This window comes from Ochotona princeps, chromosome 21, assembly GCF_030435755.1.
Source record: "Ochotona princeps isolate mOchPri1 chromosome 21, mOchPri1.hap1, whole genome shotgun sequence".
NCBI classification, from domain to species: Eukaryota; Metazoa; Chordata; class Mammalia; order Lagomorpha; family Ochotonidae; genus Ochotona; species Ochotona princeps.
In genome coordinates, this window is record NC_080852.1 from 42,308,815 (window position 1) to 42,327,434 (window position 18,620).

General features: G+C 50.3%; 1 protein-coding gene across 1 annotated transcript in view; it reads right to left on the minus strand.

Annotated features, from left to right (window-relative positions):
• Positions 1-1,660: 1,660 nt before the first annotated feature.
• The window catches only part of LOC101526140 (contactin-6), a 128,878-nt gene continuing 111,918 nt past the window's right edge, over positions 1,661-18,620 (minus strand). The window contains exons 12-22 of the mRNA XM_058679181.1: positions 15,542-15,720; positions 15,208-15,325; positions 14,595-14,753; positions 14,292-14,441; positions 13,570-13,640; positions 11,234-11,468; positions 11,014-11,129; positions 9,327-9,513; positions 4,510-4,622; positions 3,596-3,764; positions 1,661-1,764 (exon numbers count right to left, since the gene is read on the minus strand). Coding sequence (XP_058535164.1) covers positions 1,661-1,764; positions 3,596-3,764; positions 4,510-4,622; positions 9,327-9,513; positions 11,014-11,129; positions 11,234-11,468; positions 13,570-13,640; positions 14,292-14,441; positions 14,595-14,753; positions 15,208-15,325; positions 15,542-15,720 — 1,601 coding nt within the window. The remainder of the gene's footprint in view (positions 1,765-3,595; positions 3,765-4,509; positions 4,623-9,326; positions 9,514-11,013; positions 11,130-11,233; positions 11,469-13,569; positions 13,641-14,291; positions 14,442-14,594; positions 14,754-15,207; positions 15,326-15,541; positions 15,721-18,620) is intronic.

An 18,620-nucleotide genomic window follows, 5' to 3' on the forward strand; every position in this document is an offset into this window, starting at 1 on the left:
GTCTCTTGCACACATGGACACGGCTCTCCTTTGGCCCTAGTGCTTCTGACCAAGAGAAGCCTTGAATAGGTAGCAACTGTTCCACAAATATTCACCACTGTTTCTTGGTTTGTCTGCATATGTGTGCAGCACTGGGGAGGGGCAGACATGTGAACTCATGCTGTGTGTTTAGCCAGGAGCACCTCCTGGGTGCGGGGAGCACAGCCTGTCTGCTGCTGGTGCATGGAGTGATTGGAAAGCTTTGTGATCCCAGGGCTGTGAGGGTGGTCGGCTGTGCGATCCCAGGGCTGTGAGGGTGGTCGGCTGTGCGATCCCAGGGCTGTGAGGGTGGTCGGCTGTGCGATCCCACGGCTGTGAGGGTGGTTGGCTGTGCGATCCCAGGGCTGTGAGGGTGGTAGGCTGTGTGATCCCACGGCTGTGAGGGTGGTTGGCTGTGCGATCCCAGGGCTGTGAGGGTGGTTGGCTGTGTGATCCCACGGCTGTGAGGGTGGTTGGATGTGTGATCCGAGAGCTGTGAGGATGGTTGCACCATCACTCAAAGTTTGCCTTGTGCCAAGAATGTAAACCTATTGGGCCTATCACTAGCCCCCTGCTGCCCAGGCCAACACAGCTGACTGTGGGGGCAGCAGCACCCACCCGCAAGGGGCTATGATGGAAAATGGCGCCCACACAGCAGGACTTCTGTGTGTCTTTCCCAGAGTGTGTGGTTGTAACACTCCTGTTTAAGCCTGGGTAGAGTCAAGTCACAAAGCCTCTCTAAGCCCCAGTTTGTCTTAGGTTAGTTCATCACTGAAGAGAAGCCAGAAAACAAAACAATACAAAACAAACAAACAAACAAACAAACAAACAAAAACAAACTTTCTCTTTGCTGGCCCAGATATTCACAGGAGCTGCTTTTCGGCTCAACATGTGTTTTGGCCACAGTGCGAAAAGCAGGTCCAGTGACCCTGCTGCCAATGGCTTTCTTTCATAAAATGAAGCCACATACTCTGCCATCATACCAACTTGTAAAAAACCCCTGAGACATGCCCATGCACCTTGGAACTCAGCAGTGCATGGCATGGAGAAAGGGCAAAGGCCTCGTGGAGGTGCCCACGTCTCGGCTCGCTGACGTGGCGATCACTGCAACTCCATGAAGTGGTTTAGAAGAATCCAGTGACTGGCTCCTGGGCTCGGCTGCTTTGCTCCAGTTTGGCTGGGGCATAAAAATCACAACTTTCTCTAAAGACTTACGGTTTCTCAGGCTCCCAGTCATTAGCGCAGTTACACTGTAGGGTTCTTTCATTTTGTTTGTTTTGTGTTGAGGAGGTGTACATTTTGACAGGGTGACATAAACTGCCTGGGACATGTAGCAACACACCCCATAGCTGTGGTGGCTGAAGATGAATTTTCATTAATCGCTCACATCAAGGGGAGACTGAGACCATCACGTGATAAGCTGCTCACCCACGAGACCCAGTGACTACAACCTCCTAGGTAATGTGACACCTTTGTATGTGTGTGATCACGGCGAAGTTACTACCCAAATGTGTTTAAAACCTGTTTATTAATGTGCCACAGAAATGTACAAGATCCTATCAATATACATTCTCTTTCCAAACAAGTCCATAGTAAGAATGTGTCTCTTAACAATGTCTCTCCACAGTGCAGATGGACGGGTTCATTCACTGTATACGTGGCTGGAAAGCAAAACAGCGGCAGTCAGGGTAGTGGACAGCAGATGGGCACTGGACCCTGAGACTTGAATTCCTCTGGAGCTCAAACCTGCAAAATACGAACATCAAGTAGAATTATCTTGAGGAAAAGCAAGGCTGCCTGTTAGACTGTCTCTCTTCTAATCATGTACTTTGCAATGACCTTGAGTCCTTCAGTTTATTTCATTTATTTGAGTAAGAGCCTTGATCCTCTGTGCTTGGTATCTGGTTCCAGTGTGGAAATGCCAACAAGCAACAGCAGCCTTGGCACGGCTTTCCCGTCAGGCAGACTGGGAGCATCCAGCCCAGCAGGGTAGTGGTGACTTGCCACCACCATCACCTCACTGTTGTCACACTCAGCACAGGCCACTAAGCAAGCACACCTTCTAGCCACAACAGCCAATGATCTCTGCACCCCAGCCCTGCCTGAGGGGGGCCTGCTCAACAGTCTCTACTGAGGAGGACTAGAAAGCTGGGGTCAGCTCAGTACCAAATTTGTCCCCTGTGAGTGACGACTACCTTGACCGTGGAAGTGGCTTGGCCACCTGTGCAGGCCCGCAGGGGAGCTGCTTGTCTGTGCCAAGGGAAGGAGTCGTGAGATGATGCTGCAGGCACTCGTAGGTGGGCCTCTTGTACTCTGAGCTTCAGTTTAGAAATATAAAACTGGATTTATAAGCATGGTGCAAGTCTGAAGGATCAGTTACAGAAAAAGCAGGTCACTACTTCCCATGCACAATTGAACCTGGAGACACAGACTTCATATTGGATCAGACACCTGCAGGGTGGGAGGTGCCCTCACTGGACATCACTGGACACCTGTGGGGTGGGGTGCCCTCACTGGACATCACTGGTCACCTGCGGGGTGAAGGTGCACTCACTGGACACCTGCAGGGTGGGAGGTGCCCTCACTGGACATCACTGGACATCACTGGACACCTGCGGGGTGAAGGTGCACTCACTGGACATCACTGGACACCTGCGGGGTGGGGTGCCCTCACTGGACATCACTGGTGACCTGCGGGGTGAAGGTGCACTCACTGGACACCTGCAGGGTGGGAGGTGCCCTCACTGGACATCACTGGACACCTGTGGGGTGGGGTGCCCTCACTGGACATCACTGGTCACCTGCGGGGTGAAGGTGCACTCACTGGACACCTGCAGGGTGGGAGGTGCCCTCACTGGACATCACTGGACATCACTGGACACCTGCGGGGTGAAGGTGCACTCACTGGACATCACTGGACACCTGCGGGGTGGGGTGCCCTCACTGGACATCACTGGTGACCTGCGGGGTGAAGGTGCACTCACTGGACACCTGCAGGGTGGGAGGTGCCCTCACTGGACATCACTGGACACCTGTGGGGTGGGGTGCCCTCACTGGACATCACTGGTCACCTGCGGGGTGAAGGTGCACTCACTGGACACCTGCAGGGTGGGAGGTGCCCTCACTGGACATCACTGGACACCTGCGGGGTGAAGGTGCACTCACTGGACATCACTGGACACCTGCAGGGTGGGAGGTGCCCTCACTGGACATCACTGGTGACCTGCTGGGTGAAGGTGCACTCACTGGACACCTGCAGGGTGGGAGGTGCCCTCACTGGACATCACTGGACACCTGCGGGGTGGGGGTGCCCTCACTGGACATCACTGGACACCTGCGGGGTGGGGGTGCCCTCACTGGACATCACTGGACACCTGCAGGGTGGGAGGTGCCCTCACTGGACATCACTGGACACCTGCGGGGTGGGGTGCCCTCACTGGACATCACTGGTCACCTGCGGGGTGAAGGTGCACTCACTGGACACCTGCAGGGTGGGAGGTGCCCTCACTGGACATCACTGGACACCTGCGGGGTGGGGGTGCCCTCACTGGACACCTGCGGGGTGGAGTGCACTCACTGGACATCTTGGGGATCCTGATCTCCTCACTGCTGCTCCCATCACCCCCATCACTGACTGTTCTTATTTCAATCAGGTAATCCTCTTCAAAGGGAACCAGAAGCTCCGCCGACGTGTTATTCGTTTCCAAAATATGCATCTTGCTCTGTCTGCTTTGCCTGTAGAGAATCTAAATGAGACGGCAAATGTGTCGTTAGGATGGGTGCATGGTGTTCCCCAAGGGCAGAGTATGTGATGTTCCCAAGGGCAGGCCCTGCTGGGGAAGAGATGAGGTCGCCCGCCACTGTGAGCCCGGCGTCCTGGAACACAGACCAAGGAATTTGCTTCCTTAAACTTGATTATTCTTCCTGGGGAAAAGATTTCCTATTTGGCCAAGGATTCTGGAATTAGAGTAAATTTATCTCTACCAATTAAAAATAGCTTGATGCTATTATCTTTGGAGCTCTTTGGGAAAGTGGCCATTGAGTTTGGACTCATATCTAATGTGTTAATACATGCGTCTGCCAGTAGGTGACCTGTGTTACTCTGCATGGAAATGACTTGCTCTCCACTCTTGCTAAATTTTGTGCATTTTGTGAAAAGATCACATCTTACTGCCAGGAACTCCATCAGAATAAGCCAGAGTATCCTAGTCTTTGACGCAGCACTCATCTGCCATCCTCTAGCCACATTCACTGTGCCCTCCACTGATGCCCAGAGCCACTAAACATGGCAGCCTACCGAGTTTCACTCTCACATCCTCCATGGCACATTACTCTCCAGAAGTGGATTTGGGATCAACAATTGTACTTTGGAAACATTTTAATAAAGATTCTTGTTTCCGTATGTGTGGAATTCGTTTTCTGTTTGCTTGTGACATGCTTGGTTCTTCAGTAATTCAGCTGATTTGATTAAAAAACAAACTAAATACTCACCTTATAGCCTAACACTTCCGATTCATTTTCCATGGTTTTTACATGCTCCCAATTCAAGCACAATTTAGAGTTTGACAGCTTCCAGGCAATGTTTGCTGGTGGTTGGCTGGGAGCTTTAAAGAGATAATCAAAGATCCAAATGAATATTAATCAGCTCATGGCCATGTGTGATGCATCAACATGAAAAGGAAAAAGAAGTCCTCAATGGTTAGCGCAGACGCAACTCAAATGTTTTCAGTGTCATTTGAAATAGTATATTAATTCTTATCAGAGGAAGCAAATTTATTCCAATTCTGGCTATTTGAGGAAGCCTTAATGGCAGACTTCTGAATAATAAGGACTTGGTAAATGTCCAGTATTAATCACTGCTGTTGACTGGTTAACCGCATGGCTCAGAAGCAGGTGGAGGGGCTTGCAGATCCATGCTGCAGCAGCTTCGACTCCATGTGAGCCCCGGCAGGGGCGTTCACTCCCTGCAGTCTGTTCTTTAACACGGCATCAGTCGGGGTTCTTAGGAGTAACCGACACCACCACGTCGGGGTGCAGCACATAAACTTTGATTCCAACATTGTGAAGGAAATAGGAGGCTCTCTGGAATCTCGGCAGAGGCAGCAGCCAGCGGAAGAGAGGGACAAAGGGGTCCGTGCCTCCACAAGCCTATGCCTGCTCTGGCTCCACGGAGCACCTCTGTGGACCACTCCAGTGCCCGTGGCAGGTGCCACGCCTGCCCGCCACACCTGCTGCGCGCCATCTGCTCTGCACAGGCAGCCCAGACTGAAATTCCAAGAAAGCTGATGGCTGACATAATATGCCCATAGGTCAACCTCAGCCCAAACAGATGAGGCTGAATCATGGGCAAGGTATTTACAGTTTAGTATAAACAGAGTGTTGGGAAAGATGGTCACAAAGTATTGATCAACTCAAAAGTCCACTGCAAATTCCACTGGCTTTCAGTTATCTGAAAGAAATGCTGTCTGGGAGGGGCGAGATGGCATACCGTGCTTGGAAGCTTCCATCTGAAGCAGAAGGTGTTGTCCAACTAGACAATTTTTTATTTACACAAAGGAAACAGATCTCACGTATTTCAGAGGTACACTGTTAAGGACCTAAGAATACTTTCCACACATCCGCTCTCCCCCTCTCCCTCTTCCTTCCCATTGTGTTTTAATTTCTGTAATGGCATACTTTACGATCATAAGTTTCATCCTCCACTAAATAAAGAATTCAACAAGAAGTAGGTAGAAACCCCCCGGTCCTCAGGAGTGTAGACGAGGACTGCCATCCATCACCCCATCGCAAGAGGTCAACGGCAGGCACACACATTCTTTATTGTACTTGCTGCATTCGTTCTCGCATATCAGAGAAAACATGATATCCGTGTCCTTGGGACTGGCTTCTTCCGCTGTCATAACAGCCCCCAACTGCATCTTTTCTTCTTCTTTTTTAAGACAAAAACAGGATTTCATTCTTTTTTATGGCTGGGTGATATTCCATCATGTTACCTCTTCTTTGGTCATTAGTTGATGGAGACCTGGGTTGATTCCATGTTTTAGCCCTTATAAGCTTAGCTGCCTAAAATATTCAAGCAAAAAGAATTCTTTTATATGCTGATTTCATTGCCTTTGGATGAATTTCCAGGAATGGGGTGGCTGGATCCATGTGACAGTTTTAGAAACCTGCATGCTGTCTTCCATAATGGTTGTGTTAACTTACACCCCTACCAACAGAGCATTAGGGTGAGTGTTCTGACATTGTCCCCAGCATTGGAGGCTAGCTATTCGAATCAGGCGAGGTAAACTCTCCCTGTGGTTTTCATTTGCCTTTCCCTGATGGCTGGTGATCCCGAGGATCTAGTCACGTGCCTACTCATCATCCATATTTCGTCCTTTGTAAAATACCCGGCATGTCTCTTATGTACTTCTTCACTGGATTGTATATGTTCCTCTTCCTGAGTTTCTTGAGATCTTTATATATTTTGAGCATTAACCCTTTATCGGATTTTGCAAACAGAGTATACAAAGTCAAGACAGAGCAATAACTTGTCACAGAGCTTCCAGTGAGTGATTGCTGAGTCAGGGTTCTGGCCCACAGGTTCCCAGTTCTGGCATCTCCATAGAACATGCTGCATTCAAGATGCCAGTGTCGATTACCATTTTAAAATGTAAAACATGGAATTATTTTTTTAAATCACCTAGAAAACAGCAACAAAGTTTAAAATGCTAAGGAGGGTATTCTGGGCACCTGGTTAGGGTTTGTGTGTCTGAATGAGGGTAGCAGCTAACTCCTTGTTGATGGAAATGAAGCTTGTTTATGAGAGCTCTGACCCAGCTGCCCTTAGTGTGTGTGTGTGTATGCGTGTGCATGTGCGCACGCACGCGCACACATCTGCTAAGTCAGCATGTGTGTGCATGTCTGCTGAGCCAGCGTGTGTGTGCACACACGCGTGTGCGCACGTTTGCTGAGTCAGCATGTGTCCTCTTACACAGGTAGTGCATCACTGTGGACATGACTGCAGGGGTAATTTAGGATTGGATTCTTCTGTCAGCTCTAAGGTAGAAGAAAGTGTTGAGCTCTGATGTTAAAATGGGAACTTGACTCTATCTCTTCTGAGAACCCAGGTTCCCCTTTTTTGCAGTGAGCCTGACAATTCCTAGTCTCAAAGACTCTTAACCTATGTAAAATCGAAACTCATGTCCCTCAACAGCTCTTAACTTCTTGAGAAGAGAGGTTATCCCCTGTGATGTTATGATAGAATCAATTTTCCAGCTCTGTTCAGATAGTTTGTTCCTAGTAATTCCGTCTCAAGGTTTGCAAGTGATTCACTTCTCAAGCAGAGTCAGCCTGGATTGGACTCAAGATTGCCGCTCCAATTGCCTTTCCTTGGGTTCTTCATGTGCCTCCTGAAGGAGGGTGGTTCAGGAAAGCTCCAGCTCACTGTGTGAGAGTGCTCAGGGTGCACAGCCTTGCTCCGCTGTGGCAGGGTCATGTGTTCTACTCAGCCTTTTAAAAGCCCCCGAAAGCTACTTTGGAAACACTATCATCTAAACCCAAGCTCTGTTAACAATTCTGGCTTGATGTGATTGCAAATGTCTGTTATGGAATTAGCATTTCTGTTTCCTTGAACACCCAGAACACTGTCACATGGATAATATGAAATTCGTGTCATGATGCTTGTCTTCAGATTTGTCAAGGGATAACTCAACATACAAACAATTTTGTAATGTTTTACCCTTCTAGTCGATTTTTAAAGACTAAACCATTTTGTACTAAATGACAATGTAAACCAGCCCTGTGCAGTTCCAATGTGCCCCTGTCATCAGATTTTCTGCAGACAGCATTTATATTCAACGACAGCTCCCACTGTGAGCTCAATTCAGAATCAAGTTCTTGAACTACACTTGTAAGTAACAGCATGGGACTGACATTTGGGCAGGGGAAGAAGAGTGTAAGTGTAAGATGAAATCAAAGTCGCACCCATCCTTTGAGTCTAAGTGTGGATTGAATGCCTGCTTACAGCAAGCAGGAACCTGGGAGACAGTAGTGTCAAAGTCAGACACCAAATTAAGGCAAAATCTGCAAACACGTCCCATTCCACAGCCTGATGTCTGTTCTGTGATTTGCTTGTTTTGTTTTTCTCCTGGAATTGGCGTAAACATTTTTCTTCCTTGAGTTATAAATCTGAATTCCATGTGAGTGGTGCCTGTGTGGACAACAGCGTGTGTGCAGAGCCTCTCGGTTGTCTCGGGGTGGACAACAGCGTGTGTGCAGAGCCTCTCGGTTGTCTCGGGACATCCGCCGCTTCCACCAGGCTGTGGTGCCTATGATGGACAATGGCAGCACCATCATACAACACCCAACAGGGCTCCTGCAGCTGCCCTTGGGCAGAGATGCCTCCTTATTGCCTTTTTTTCATCATCATTGTTGGTGACTTCTCTGGTCTTTCTCATGCTCCAGGGTCACCTGTGCCCCGAAAGAGGCCACCAGGTGGGAGTAGGTGACTTGATCACTGTGTTTCCAGGAGAGGGTCTCAGAGCAGAGGCGCGTGCTTTCCAGGTCTGTTTACACAGAAATGCTCATCTACAATATGTGATCACACACAGAATACTCTCTAGCCGTTAACACATCCTATATGGTCAAACCTTACCTAGTGCATTCCTGTGTCCAGCAGAATGGAATACCTGTGCAAACCCAGGTTCGGAGGATCAAAGCAGCAACTGTCATGGTGCCAAATGAGATTGGCTATCATTGGGAAGAGGTGTCGGGTTTGCTGGTGGACTTCAGGGCCTCCAGGTAAGCCACGGAGGTAAGACCACTTGAGAGGGGTGATCTGACATCTGGCACAGTAAAGCCAGGCCAACACACACTCCAGGGACTGAAGTGTGAAAGCAAACACTTCCTTACCGAGCACCTGCTACAGCTTAGTTGGTGGCTGGTCATCAGTGAATGAAACCCTACACGACACAGGTTCTCTGTTTTCCTCATTTTGCAGGTGAGGGCACTGAGTCCTTGATGGATAAACAGTCACCCAAGGTCTCAGGGATGGGGGCAGTTTCTGAACTTGCTTTGGGGTAAGGCCATTGAATCCCCTATTCTCACACATGTCCCACCACTGACTTTCAAGTTGGTGCTCAAACCATTTTCTCTTTGGAAGTTCTGGAAAGATTAGAGTGTTTTGATTGTTACCGGAATGTGTCAGCAGTTACGCAAGAGACAAATTGCCCAACCAAGCCCAACAGCTGGTAAGTGGTGAGGTGAGGGAAGAAGGAGGGAGGTGCCTACCCACGTAGTCTTCCTTCCTGGAGTGCCACCATACTTACGAGACTTCTTGGTGGTGACGTTGACTGGGGGGCTGGAGGGACCTGTGCCACCAGTGTTGTAGGCCCTCACGGAAGCGAGGTAGACAGTGTTCGCCTTGAGTCCCGTGATGTTCTTGGCCGTGACATTTCCACTGACTCTCGCTTTACCCATCATGCGTTCTCTTGAGTCTTCTGTCCAGTATAAGACCTGACCATTAAGACAATGGCTGTCAGCCATGAACAGTATATGGAGAATGTGCATTTATGATTAAAGTGGTCACACAAGGTAAGATAACCAAAGTGTGATATTTCTACGTGGTGATATCAATCATGATTAGTGGACACACATTCACAGTGGAAACTGGAAAAAGGTAGGCTTCTGATGATTTCCAAAATAAAGCATTTCATGAAATGGCTCAGGGCCAACAGCTGAAACAGAAGCCACTGCTGACGTCACACCATCAGTTCAAGACTTTGGCCAAGATGCTACACTAGTGCGGTCCCAGCTCTGGAGTCATGAGCTGAGTAACCGTTCATCTCCCACAACTCCTTCCAGTGCATCCGACATGTTGAAATACACAGTAAGCGGAAGAAGAGGATGAAATGGAGCATACATTCCACACCTTTTTACAGTTCAGCGAGGACAGTCCTTAAAAACGTGAGAAGGAATTACAAGATAAAGCTTAGTTTTGTATAAAACATTTTGAAATCCGTGCATATAAAGGATCTTCATAAAGTCCATAGGTATGATTAAATATTGCACATGGATTTCAATATTTTGCATAAAGGAAGCAGTTTTTCATTTGGTCTCCCACAGACCTTTTGAAGCACCCTGTGTTTGTGGGAGAAAGCACCAGTATTCCAAACAAGGGCCCTGAGAAAGGCATGGTGGGGTGTGAGGTAAGACTGCAGAGGACAGAGAGGACATCCAGACGGGACAGGCACACGGCTCCAAGACGTGGGCAGGGCCCAGAGGAGAACATGGTCTCTCGGGCATGGAGTGGCCAGGATGCCGCTAGCGGGCGTGGCTTTCTGCTGGCACAGGGGCTTCATGTAGAAAGAGAAAGAAAGGACAAGGCATTGGGCAGAATGTACGTCTCTGACTTGCGAGGAGACCAAGCTACAGCTCTGGAAATCAGCAAGAGCGGTGAGCAGCCGGTGACTCGCTCTTTTAACGCCCCATCACCTTAACTTGGTGAGAACATGCTCTGCTTTGTGAGTCTTCTTGTTTTACACAGGTAAAAAGAGCAGGTTTAGGGCCCGGTGGCGTGGCCTAGCGGCTAAAAGTCCTCGCCTTGAACGCCCCGGAATCCCATATGGGCGCCGGTTCTAATCCCGGCAGTTCCACTTCCCATCCAGCTCTCTGCTTGTGGCCTGGGAAAGCAGTCAAGGACGGCCCAATGCATTGGGACCCTGCACCCGCGTGGGAGACCTGGAAGAGGTTCCTGGTTCCCGGCATCGGATCGGCGCGCACCGGCCGTTGCGGCTCACTTGGGGAGTGACTCATTGGACGGAAGATCTTCCTCTCTGTCTCTCCTCCTCTGTATATCTGACTTTGTAATAAAAAAAAAAAAAAAGAGCAGGTTTAGCACAATCTTCCATGCCTCCCCAGGTCACCCAGAAAGACCTTCTCCTTGTCCCCCTCCCCCGCCGTGGACAGACATGCACGGTCCCAGGCCGGAGCAGGGCAGCACGGACAGGCTGTTACCTCATAGCCCAGCACACGTCCTGTGTTTCTGTTCCAGGCAATGGCATGCCATGAGACTTCCATTTCAGAAGCAGAGACACTCAGGACAGAAGTTCCCAGGGGAGCCAGCTGGGGTTCTGCTCCAGGGAAAGACATGGCTGACTTTAGCAGGGTGGCTCACAGGAAAGCAGGTGCAAGGGGGCAGAGACACAAACCCACCCAAAAGCCAGAGCGCACTCACCATCCTCCCCAGAGTAGACGATGGACACAGGGCTCAGCGGTCCTTCCCCCTGGTCATTGTACACGCCCACCTTGACTTCAAAGGGAGACAGGGGAGCGATGCTCTCGTTTCTGTAGGTGAACCTGGAGGACTCTACGGATGCCACTTTGGCCTTGGTCCAAGCCGCTGAGCCCACTGGCCGGAACATGACCAGGTAGCCAAATCCCTCTCCATTCTGTAGTTCCTCTGGAATGGGCTTGGAAGAGAGGGGTCAGTGGGTCAGCCCCGAAATATCGCTCACTGAGCTACTACATTGTTTTCTCATGGTCAGCACCCTTCCCTCTGCAGAGACAGCTCTGTCTAAAAGCATGGAAGAATTGACCAAGATTTCAAGTAGAAATAGCAAATGGGCTTTACGTATTTATATTTTTTCCATTGATTGTTCATAAATTCTAATAATAAAATGGTTTAGGAGATTGCAAGAGTTTATGATAAAATCTAAAACGTAATTTTATATGAATTTTTAACATCAGACAAAATTAACTCATTAACTATTTATGCCAAGGACGGGCTGAGTAACCCTGTGTGAGATGTGAGCGCAGAACTGGTTGTAATAATGAGCTCCAATGCTCAGTGTTGCCCAGGGTGACAGAGGCCCCCTGGGGTCTCCTGCGCACGCAGCGCCCTCCATGCTGACATGCAGCACACTGCCAACTCCCACAACATCCGATCTGCAGCATGCACTCACATTTTAAAAATTATTAAAATTTTAAAATTCCCCTAAAACTCTGTAAATGTTAAAACTTGCAAATAACCACAGAGACTCAGAAAAAAACAGGAATTTATGCTTAAATTTAGGCAAACAAACAATATGGTTGCAAAAAAACACAAAAATAACAACTTATATTAGATAATGTAATTTTTTTACTAAAGGAAAATGCTTTGCTTCTATTTTCCAAATATATGCTGGACTCTTAGAAGCATTAGCAATGGGACCCCACGCTCTGGGAGCCCACGCTCTGGGATCCCATGCTCTGGGAGCCACACACTCTAGGATGCATGCTCTGGGAACCCCTATGCTCTGGAAACCCCTATGCTCTAGGACCCCATGCTCTGGGACCCCCCACGCTCTGGGATGCAGCGCTCTAGGACCTCTTGCTCTGGGACCCCCACACTCTAGGATGCATGCTTTGGTACCCAGTGCTCTGGGACCCCTTGCTCTGGGACCCCCATGTTCCCAGCTCGGCTTCAGGCCTCTGCTGGCTGCTTGGACCCTACCTGATTGCCAAACATGCCACTGGGTCAGTGTCTAGGAGGTGTCTGGGTGCAGAGTCTCTGTACAAACTGTGTCGATTTGTTTCTACATCTGTGTGTTTGCTAGTTGCTTATAGCGCTCGCATATGACACACACAATGGTGCAGTGTCAGAGAAGCAGCAGAGTGCGGACCCAGGCTGGAGGAGCCATGAGAAGATGGAAGCTCTTTATTGGAAACAGAGAGGGAAGAGCGAGCAGGAACAGGGAAGTAGCAAGCCCGGAGTGTGGGGAGACAGATGCTGAGGACACTGGTCCCCACTAACACAGGCTCCCTGAACCACCCTCTTGCTATGTAAGACTGTCCAACAAACCCAGAAGCAGAATGAGGAGGGAAAACACAGCTCCTGCTCCCAGGGCTAGGAAGCCTCGGCCCCTGGCTGAGGGAGAACAGAATTCAAACTTTATCTGGAGCCCAGGGAAATGGAAGCTTTTCACTAGAGCTATTTAATTCAGACACTTGGCTCATTCCATTAGGAAGAGGACTTTGTTTCTGTTGGTCAGGGGCAACAGTGTTGCTCATGCCTGACTCAGCGTAGCCCAGAGGCCAAGGTTTGCTCACAAGGACAGAAGAAATGACCAGGAAACATTCAGGCACGTGGGTTGGGAAGTAGATACATAGACAGATGGACATCCTGCCTACATGGACTCCTCTTGGGTCTGCAGCTGAGGGTTGCCATTGGGCTGAACCTGGTAAGGATGGGCTCGTGCTGGCAAGGGATGTAAGGGCCGGATGCTCATCATGTGCCTGAGCTTGGGGAAAGGGGCGGGTCAGGGAGGTGAGCCACAGGAGGGCAGGGTCTCTACCCACGTGACCCTCCCTCCAGCCTCGTGAGCTGCTGGCCTGATTTGGAGAAAGCCAGGTTCTCCTTTCAGTGGAGCCAGTTTAGCATCTGCTCTCCACGTACCAGCATCGGGACAGTGTGCCACAGGCACCCGTCTGCCAGTGACCAAGCCAGACTCACAGTGACTGAATGCTCTTGGGTGTCTTCCTGTCCAGCTAAATCCTCTTCCTTCACAATAGCCTGGTTGGGCACAGACTTACCTCCCACGTGACGACGAGCTCAGACCGGCTTCCGCCTCCGCCATCAATGCTTCCTGGAGCCAGCACAGGCACTGGGAGAGAGGAGGGTGAGGGTGGCGTTTCAGAGAGAGAGAGGTGTGGTTTCAATATCTCACATGGACATACTTGCAAGGGTTTGCCCATTCCCACGGTGTAGAGAGAGGACGCAGCTGTGTGTGCCAGGTGAGTGGGCGAGTGAGCACTGGCATCACAGAAGCTCCACCCCCAGCTGCACTGGGAACAGACAGGAAGCACTCATTCATCATCCTTGTGAAGAGACAAACCAATACTAACCCTCTCTATTAACCACTGAACCTTGCTGGTGAGCCAGGCTCTGCCTGCCTCTGTGCCCTGGGGTCCCAGGTCCCTTGCATCCTTTGTGTATGTACAAGGAGGTGCAGACCCGCCTCGGGAGGAAGTTACAGAACTTGTCCAGGCAGCTCTGGCAGCACAGTGTGGAGTCGGCTGTAAGAGCCTCCGTGACCAGACCACAGCATGTTCCTGCGGGTAGCAGTCACATCTGTCTGCAGCTCTCAGCAAGCAAACAGTTGGGACGGGCAGCTCCCCTGCCAGCCCTGCCCTGTGTGGCCACCATGAAGGAGCGGCACCCTTGGCGGCACAGCAAAGTCCTGCGCGAAAGACCCGAAAAGGAAACTTCCCCACAACTTCAGGCTCATCCAGTGTTCACAAGACCGATTCTTTACCTGATGCTCGCGTCCTTAACACTGCGGATGGCTTGCTCGGTTCTCCAATCCCAATGCTGTTCCCGGCAACCACTCGGAATTCATAGTCCACCCAGGGACTCAGGCCCACCACCGTGGCGTTGAATGTCTGCCCATTGAGGATTTCTGGGACTAGGAAGCATGCGACACTGAGTTTACCTAAATCGGCACTAGTTCAGAACGAGTCATGATTTGCAAATGAAGTCAAAATGTTCCATCACTTTCACCAGTTATTATGTTGCATAGTATTATTAGAAAACTTTAAGGAGACCCTGCGTGGCTCACCTGTCCCCGCAGCCTGCCAGCCCACGGAAAAGGGCGTTCGTGCCTGCACGGTGAATATCTGGATGGGGCTGTTGTGGTCCGGGCCCGCATTCCAGCTGATCTGGGCAGTGGTGCTGGAGATGTCTCCCACGCGCACGTCCTCCGGAGGACCTGGGGGGCCTGGGGGAACACTGTGCTGGGGGCCACAACGGACATGCTCGCGCTGCTGGGTTTGGGCAAGCACAGGCTCAAGGTTTACTTTTGCTTGTTATTTATTTTGCTGCTGACCACAACGAATTAGCAGCATGTCATCAGAGACCAGGCACTGTTAATTCAGGTCACATGGTAGCACATAGGAGAGCTTTCTTAGGAGTCGTGCGAGGGGTGGTGCTCACGGAACGGTTTTCGTCATTTTCTCCCTCAAATCTGCGGCAAATGAGTGCCATGGGCTTGGAGACCTGCGGGGCGCCGGGCTCTGACTGCTCAGAAGCAGTGAAGTCGCACTCCGAGAACCCACACTGCCTGCGAGTCAAGCCCGAGTGTGTCCCTGCCCTGGCTACCCGCCCCCTCAGCCTTGGAATTGAAATAAGGATCCGTGTGGCTGCTCTTCTCACTTCTGCAGCCTGCCCCTCACCTCTGACGATGACGTCTGCTCCCGCCGACACGCTTTCCAGGGGTGTCTGTACTGCGCACAGGTACCTCCCGGAGTGGTGGAGCTGAATGTTCCGGATCATCAAGTCCCCAACAGATTCCTGCAGGTAGAAAGCAGGAAACGGGTGAGGCATCATCCCCACAGCTGACCCCACTTCCAATCACTGTACCCCCACTTATTAGAGCCGCATCGAGAAAGCAAACGTTTCTGTGAAAGGCACAGAATAGAGGCAGATGCAGCGTCACAGACAGCCACGCACAGAAAGAGTACCTACGAGAGGCAAACATGTGGGTGCGTGAACGCCCCGGCTACTTACACCTCCAACCCTTTCAAAGTGGGTGGCCGCGCCGTTGTTCAGGTCTAGGAAGTTGCCATTGAAAGCCCACAGAAAGGCCACTCGAGTGGACGGGTCGCGGGACACCTGGCAGGGCAGGATGATGCTCTCCCCCACGGTGACGTCCACGTTGGAAGGTGGCACTGTGATGACAGTCCTCTCTGTTGGGGAAAACCATTACTTAGGATGCCCATAAAATGCCCACCTGCGCACAGAAAACAGATCTGCGGAAGGTTCTGTGGTCATGTCAAGCCGCATCAACACAAGGCTTTCCTCCACCTCCATGTAGAAGAGCTAAACACTCTATTCTCAAACGCCCTGTTTGTCACCAGCCTACCTTGCTATTACTTGTGAAATTAAAGACGAAATCTTACAGTGCGCAGAAATAGCTGGCACAAATTGCATTCTCTACACATGGAGCCCACGCCTTGGGCCCCGATCCTGTTTCCTAAGGTTACCATTCTCTACACAGCTTCACTCACCACACACCACGAGCCAACCACAAGCTTATACTTCTGAGTAACCGCTACCGACCGTGTTTATCCCATTTTTAACATAATCTTAGTAATACTTTTCCCTTGTAGCTGAAGAAGCAACACAAACAGGAAAGCTGGAAGCTTCCCATTTGCATTCAGGGTTTGCAATGCTAGAAGACATTCAGCCTGAACCATTTCCTTCTATAAATGTCGCCTCAATGTCAGCCCATAGTCTACACTTCCTGGTATTTAATTTACGAAAGTCTCAATTGGAAGTGTGATCCAGTAGCACTCACAGAGTTCCACATTTTTTTCTGATTGAAGGAGATCATTTAAATGACTTTTTTAAAAAATAATAAGGTGTGTGGTTCCATTTCCAGAGTATTGGTCATTGTGGAACTGAAGCCACTGAACACAGATGTGCCATCAGCAGTTGCAGAGATGAACTATCTTACAGAATCAAATATGGCTTATGGGATTTGCAGGTGACAATTTAGGTCTCAGGCAAACTGTCATGAAAGGAACACGCTACGGGCAGGAGCAGGAGGAAGGTCCTTGGGAGTCTGTCTCCGTCACAGGGAACTTGAAACATTTGGCTGCACGGCCCAGGAGTTGCACCAAGCCCTGCTCGTGTCCTGCCACCTTCCGCCTCCATCTGCCAAACCTCATCACCACCGGCCGGGCTGTGGGCCCCGCCCTGCGCCATCGCAACAGCCCTCGCTCAATGAAGATGCTTCAGGCTTGGCTCCGGTGGGATTCTGGGATGGAGGATAGAAACGAGGATGGAAGAACCTGTTCTGGAGCCTAACTGGATAAATAATATATCTCCAAAGATAATGGAAGAAAAATACCAACTCTTAATCTTGGAAATTCCATCTTCATTTTTCACCCTTTTTATTACTGTATTTGCTACCTAGACCTTCAACCTAACAATGTCTAGGAAGAGTTTGAGAAGTGGTTTTGTGTAACATGCCCCTTTCATTTCCCAAGCCTCTTTCCCAGCTTGTTATTCCTCGAGAAGGAATCACCTTCCTGTTCCCACTTCAGTAAATGACACCTGGGGTTCGAGAAAACCATGTCCATTAGGAAGGATAGTTTCCTCTTACGGGCTGTCTGGGAAAAAAAAAAGAATCACTAATGTCTTAGTTACATTTATAGATGGATTAGTCAGCTAATTGGATTTGGATATGTTTATAGAACAAAACTGCCCTGATTTAAAGCTTTAGATCCTGCAATTAAAGTAATTTTCAAGCACTAAAGAATGACAGCCACTCCTTCCATTTACAACCCCAGAGTGGCTAAATTAGATGACAGATCCCCTGTGCCCGTGTCTTGTATTATAATGCTAAGACTAGGCCACCAGGAAGGACTGTTGGTGTTAAGCTTAGACTCTGATTATGTTCATCACTTGAGTCACTCTGAGCTGACATCTGCTAAGTGCTCACCACATGTCCTTCCCTGCCTGAAGGGGGTGGCTGCGATGGCAAAGGAGGCGGGGAAGTCATAGCACCTGCTTCACAGAGGTGAAGACTGACTAGGTTCATCCAGAGTGGAACCTGCATTGATCAGTGGGAGGCCCCGGTCAAGTCCTCCTCACCAGTGAATGGCCTGGGGGCCAGTGTTGTGGCACAGTACGTTAATCCTCTGACTGCAGTGTCGGTATCCTATATGGGTGTCAGTTCAAACCCCTGATGCTCCACTTCTGATCCAGCTCCCTGCTAGAGAAGCAATGGACATGTGCAGGACTCCTGGCTTCAGCCTGGCCGATCCCTGGCCATTATAGCCATTTGGGAATGGACAAGCACTTCAAGAGTTCTCTGTCTCTCCCTCTGTGATCCAGCCTTTCAAATCCATCAATCAATCATGTTATCAATAAACCACTGGTAAATCCTGAGGGACTGTACTGAGAAGGAATGGATTTAGCCGAGGAGTATGGGAGTCATAGGAGTCAGCCCAGTGCAGGAGGCAGCCAGGGAGAGGGACCTTTCCTGCCTGTGTAACAGCAGCACCACAGAAACCTGTGGGAACAGAGACGTGGCCAGCCAACAGAAGCCTGTAGGGGACGCTAGAACGTGGGTCTGTAGGGCAGGCATTGTGGCACACAAGTCATTCTGCATTCCCTGCTGGAGTGCCACCTCCTTTGGACACTTGGATGGAGTCCCTGGCTTTGCACCAGTCCTGCTGTTGGGGGGTGAGGCAGCAGATGGAAGTTGTGTCTCTGTCTCTTTCGGTCTCTCAGACTTGCAGACAAATACATTTAATTATTAAAGTTAAAACAAGATGTTCAGAAAAAGGAGCACAGAGAAAAGATGTGGTGTGTGCCTCCTGTGGCAAAGGGCAGCGCATGCCCTGCGTGGGGTCCGGGGGTGGACTTGGCCCAGCCCGCAGGGTCCTTGGGGGTGGACTTGGCCCAGCCCGCAGGGTCCGTGGGGGTGGACTTGGCCCAGCCCGCAGGGTCCTTGGGGGTGGACTTGGCCCAGCCCGCAGGGTCCGTGGGGGTGGACTTGGCCCAGCCCGCAGGGTCCTTGGGGGTGGACTTGGCCCAGCCCGCAGGGTCCTTGGGGGTGGACTTGGCCCAGCCCGCA